Here is a 5715-nt window from a genome sequence, read left to right as displayed (position 1 = left end):
CTCCGTTCGACCTTGTCTTTTTTCAGGCAGCCATTACTGCTGCAGTGACGGCTACAATTACGCTATTGTACCCTAGCAGGTTCAGTGGACCTGGAAGTAACACATACCCCCAAAACCATGAAGATAATCAGGAGCGAAAAAATGAGCGTAAGGAAAGTAAAAAGATTATCTGGAAAAAGCGAAAGGGTCAGAGTTCACAAGGACCCTCCAAGAGGCATGAATTTGTGGCAGTTCAATCTGCCACTACTCATGTTGTTGTGACTACAGATCAAGCACCTACCACTGGGTATGCTGGTAACCTCCCTTGGTGCAACAGGTGCAATTACCACCACCGCATCCCCGGTCCCTGTCGCGTGAAGTTTTGTAAAATTGTGGCCAAGAGGGTCACCTTGTGCGAGGCTGCAGAACACCAACCAATCAAGCTTTCGGATCGAGTGTCAAACAGGTCTGCTATGGCTATGGAGAAGTCGGGTATTTCAAGAGGAACTGCCCCAAAGCAACAGCAACTAGAAACGCCGGGATAGTTCTAGCTATAAAACAGGAGGAGGCAGTCGTCGATCCCTCCGTCGTCGCGGGTATGTTTCTTCTTGACAATTCTTATACTCGTATCCTTTTCAAATATAATGTCAAAGAAGTTCTTAATAGCCATTCATTCAAACATCTTCTTAAACATAGTTCTTGTCTAGTAATCGAAACATCTATTGTTGAGATAACTAACAGTGAGAAAAGGGAAACATTAACGACATGTTCATAAACTATACCCTTACCCTGAGCAATCATTCATTTTCCATTGACCAAATACCAGTACCATCAAGAGCTTTGATGTTCTTATTGGCATGAATTGGTTGAGTCCCAATCATGCAGATATCCTTTGTTACAACCACCCGTCTCAATCTCCCCTCTGACCAGACTCTCATGACCTACAGCGATAGACTTAGTTCCAATGTTCGTATCATATTATGCATCAAAGCTCAAAGGATTCTGTGAAAGGAGTGTCGTGAATTCCTAGCTCATGTAATCAACGAGAAACAAATACTTAAAGACCTCGAGAACATCCCCAAAGTCTGCAACTATTCTGATATTTTTCCCAAAGAGCGTTCGGGAATTCCTCCCGAACGTCAAGTCAAGTTTCGCATCGACTTAATTCCAGTAACTACTCATGCAGCCAAGTCTCCGTATCGCTTAGCTCCAGCAGAAATGCAGAAGTTATCCAGTCAGCTTAATGAATTGTTCAACAAAGAGTATCATCAACTTCAAGTTCACGAAAATAATGTTTCCAAGACGACATTCAGGACTCGATATGATCACTACAAGTTCGTAATGATGCCCTTTAGTCTAACCACTTTCCTTGGTCACGTAGTAAGCAAGAGAGTCATACATGCGAACCCTTCCAAAAGCAAGACGATAAAGAATTAGTTGGCACCGAAGACACCCACAGAATTCCGTCAATTCTTGGGTTTCGCCAGCTATTATCGCAGATCCATCCAGAAACTTTCTAGAATTTACCTAGCCCTGACCACTCTGACACAGAAAGGTGTACCCTTTTGTTGGAATGAAAAGCAAGATACAATATTCCAAACATTGAAGTAAGCCTTGTACATCACACCTATCCTGTCTCTGCCCAAAGGAACAGAGGATTTCGTTGTCATCGGCGATGCGTCTAATCAAAGTCTAGACTGTGTAATTATACAGATAGGAAAAGTTATCACTTATGCCTCGAGACAACTGAAGACACGCAAATTTAACTACACGATTTACGACCTAAAGTTAGGAGCTTTGGTCTTCACACCGAAGGTTTGGAGACATTATCTCTACGGAACTAAGTGCGTGATCCTCATAAACCATGAAAGCCAAGATCACAACCTTCATGGGCAAGTGTCTGACTTGCGCCAAGGTAAAGGTCGAGTATCAGGAACCCTCAAGTCTGCTCCAGCAGTCGGAGATATCTGAATGGAAATAGGAGATGAATACCATGGATTTCATCACCAAAATTACCCAGGTCTCCGAGTGGGTACGATACCATTCTAGTAATTGTCGATCGTTTGACAAAATCTGCTCACTTCCTTCCGATTAAATAATTATTCAAAATGGGATGGTATTCCCATGGTCTTTATATCTAGTACGGGATGGTAATCCCATGGCTTTCAATCTATAGTTTTTGTGTATTAAAAACTACTTTATATCTAGTACGGGATGGTATTCCCATGGTCTTTATATCTAGTACGGGATGGTAATCCCATGGCTTTCAATCTATAGTTTTTTTGTGTATTAAAAACTTCCTTATATCTAGTACGGGATGGTATTCCCATGGTTTTCAATCTATAGTTTTATGTACTAAACTATCTACTGTTGTATTGATCAGAAATTCAGAACTTTAACTAAACTGTTTTCATAAGAAAATATGGGATTTTCTTAGATAACAACTTTTCAGAAAACTAAAGGAAACATGATCGTTTTACATAAACAAACAGCTTATAAACTCACCAGCTTTATGCTGATTTTTAAATTACTTGTATTCTCAGGTTCTCCTTAGATAGGTATCCCACATCCTTTTGCAAAAGATGGAGCAGATGGAATTCACGTCTTAACTTTTGTTTAAACTTATGTATCTATAAACATGTATTACTTTGCTTTTCTACTTTCAAATAAATGTAATGATTCTATGTAATGTAATGTTTCGTGTTTACTATGCTTACTATGTACATTGGTTGTGATACTTTACATGACATCCGCTGCCCCTCAACGTTTCCGCTATCGGTATCGGGGTGTGACATTTGTGGAGCGATTCATGGTTGATAATGTAGAAATGGAAAACAAAAAAAGTTGTTGTGTTGATTGATAAGAGATTCGTGTTATAAATATTGAAGCATGCATGTAATTTGAAGAAACATGGATAGACTAGCAAATTATTTGATAAGTCATTATCGAGAAAAAGTTATTAAGTATGTGTTTTGCCCTTCGAAAGATGTCCAAAATATTATTTATGAATTATGGAAGCAGGAATCCAACGCATACGCTATTTGTAAATTAAAAATAATTCTCTTTTTTTCTTTGCTATCATGTAACATATATAATACCTTTTGCAAAGCCAAGTTATTTTTATTTTAGGGTTAGATCGTTCTCTTAGAGGATTTGATCAATGGATTTATGCATTTGTAATGTTGAATCTTTTATGTTTTCAAAACCAAGAGGTGAATTATAGGAGATAGAGCCTTGATCGAAGCATAAACCAAAAAAAGAATAACCGGTGAACTTATTAAGTTTTCTTGAGCGGAAAAAGAGCTGATGCATAATAATAATAATAATAATAATAATAATAATAAGACATGTGTCGTAAGATTACTAGTATTGATTTGGACTTTTTATAGCCTACAAGATTTTTGCATTATATCATCATTAAGTCACACCACCTTTTGTAAAGATAATTTCAGCACATAAATCGTCCCCTTCTAAATACCTTATTGACATTTCTTTACTCATACCATGTTTATTTAGATTGTTTCTAAACCCAACTATATCCGATCAAACAAGCAACACAAAGCTAAATTTCGAAATATGTACACATATCAAAATATATAAGCATACACACAAAGAAAAAGAACATACTAATTATAGTACATACAAAGGAGGAATACCACATTCGTGTCAACGTGACATCTTCCCGTAACCAACTATATTATCTCGGGGGTGTCATCTTCTTTTTCCTTTTCCACCTCCTTATTATCTATACCCCCTTCTATGACAAGTGGGTTCTTTTTGGAGGGGTTTACCACACAATTCGGGTCCCGAGGATCACATGCACGAGATTCGGCTTTGGTTTCTCAGATAAAAATTAAAATTATTCTTTATTAGCTTTTTACACCGAGGATCACATATGGAGACATGAAAGAAAACATATATATATATATATATATATATATATATATATATATATATATATATATATATATAAAGGTTTAAAATTGAATATGATAAAGTAAAATACAATAAGTATATGTGGAATAACCAGGCTGTTCCGAACAAGACAAACCAAACATCTTTACTTTCCATAACCAATTGTTCAAAATTTCCTGAATTCAATATAACTAAGGCTGTATCACCAGCGTCAACGAGATTTAAATTTACGGTGAATGATAAAAAGAAGAAAGAAATAAAAGTCAATACATTTGTCGAGCGATTCATGGTTCCTGACAGAGGAAAGGAAAACCAAAAAACGGATTCTTGTTTTTGATTGATAAGAGATTCCATTATTGTTTCATATCGATAACAAGTCAAACAAATCTTATTCGAATACACTCCTCGACTCAAAATTCCATTTTACACCCCTGTGCTTTGTCATAGTAAGATAGGCTAGCCTTTTCAAGTGTGTCTGCAGTTCTTTCAGTTACTCCGGTGGGAGGTGCACATTTATCTGGACCAAATGCAAAAACAGTCGGGAACCCAGTTACTCCAAACCTTGCTTGTATAGCCTGAAAAATTATAATTGATTAATAAACAGTTATATAAAATAATATTAGTTTAAATTATAAAAAAATAATGAAGAATACATTTTCCACATCACAGTCAACTTCACCAAACTTGACCTTTCCTTCCAAAGCCTTTGAAGCCTTGTCCCACTCAGGTTTAAGGCTTTTAACATATGGACACCTGAAAGAAAACACACACACACACACACACATATATATATATATATATATATATATATATATATATATATATATGTATATATATATATATATGTATATGTATATATATATATATATATATATATGTATATAAAGGTTTAAAATTGAATATGATAAATAAAAAAGAATAAGTATATGTGGAATAACCAAGGTGCTCCGAACAAGACAAACCAAACATCTTTACTTTGCATAACCAATTGTTCAAAATTTCCTGAATTCAATATAACTGAGGCTGTATCACCAGCGTCAACAAGATTTAAATTTCCGGTGAATGATAAAAAGAAGAATGAAATAAAGATCAACACGTTTGTCGAACGATTCATGGTTCCTGAAAAATGAATGGAAAACGAAAAAAATGTATTTTTGTGTTTGATTGATAAGAGATGCTTGCTATAAATAATGAACCATGCATGTAATTTGAAGAAACGTGGATGGACTAGCAAACTATATGCTGAGTCGTTATTAGCAAATGATGGGGTCAAATTATGCCTACATTAATGGAGTAACTGAACATTTTATTTATGAAGTTTAACATATTAATAAAAACTTTTTTATTACTTATTATTCTATTGAATATATTTTTATTAACAAAGTGTATATATTACATGTCCATCTATATATGTGACCTATATTTTATAAAAAGAAAAATATTATGCAAAGTATATTATATGGTTCAAGATCAATAGTTATCTTTTAGCATATAAAACCATCCACATCTAACATATAAAACCACATACATCCGTTCTTTCAAGCTTCTTTCAAAGTGTCACGTGGATACTTTTGCAAGCCACGCCAATTTTCCCTTTCAATCCAAAAAGACTTGCAAACATTTATTGGAGGGGCCTTTTGAAATAACAAACATAATTACATATTAGATTCCACTGTGTCGGTCGTTTTCTTATATACAATCCAATTAAAAGTTTAATGTTTTGCCTATGAAGATTTGGGTAGTAGGGGTTGATGTTCTTGGCAAAAGAAGATAGAAAAAGGACGGAGAAATGAGGGTTTTAGGCAGCAAAAGAGGCGAAAC

General features: G+C 35.2%; 1 protein-coding gene across 1 annotated transcript; it reads right to left on the bottom strand.

Annotated features, from left to right (window-relative positions):
* Positions 1 to 4201: 4201 nt before the first annotated feature.
* LOC145018170 (protein disulfide-isomerase 2-3-like) lies at positions 4202 to 5037 on the bottom strand. Its single transcript, XM_078976079.1, has 3 exons — positions 4833 to 5037; positions 4548 to 4647; positions 4202 to 4469 (listed from the first exon to the last, which is right to left on the bottom strand). The coding sequence occupies exons 1-3, from the start codon at positions 5006 to 5008 to the stop codon at positions 4305 to 4307; spliced, it is 441 nt and encodes a 146-aa protein (XP_078832205.1). The 5' UTR covers positions 5009 to 5037; the 3' UTR covers positions 4202 to 4304.
* Positions 5038 to 5715: the final 678 nt, after the last annotated feature.

The sequence above is a fragment of the Lactuca saligna genome, chromosome 9 (genome assembly GCF_052625555.1).
Source record: "Lactuca saligna cultivar CGN05327 chromosome 9, ASM5262555v1, whole genome shotgun sequence".
NCBI lineage: Eukaryota > Viridiplantae > Streptophyta > Magnoliopsida > Asterales > Asteraceae > Lactuca > Lactuca saligna.
This window is presented reverse-complemented; position numbering and strand designations above follow the sequence as displayed.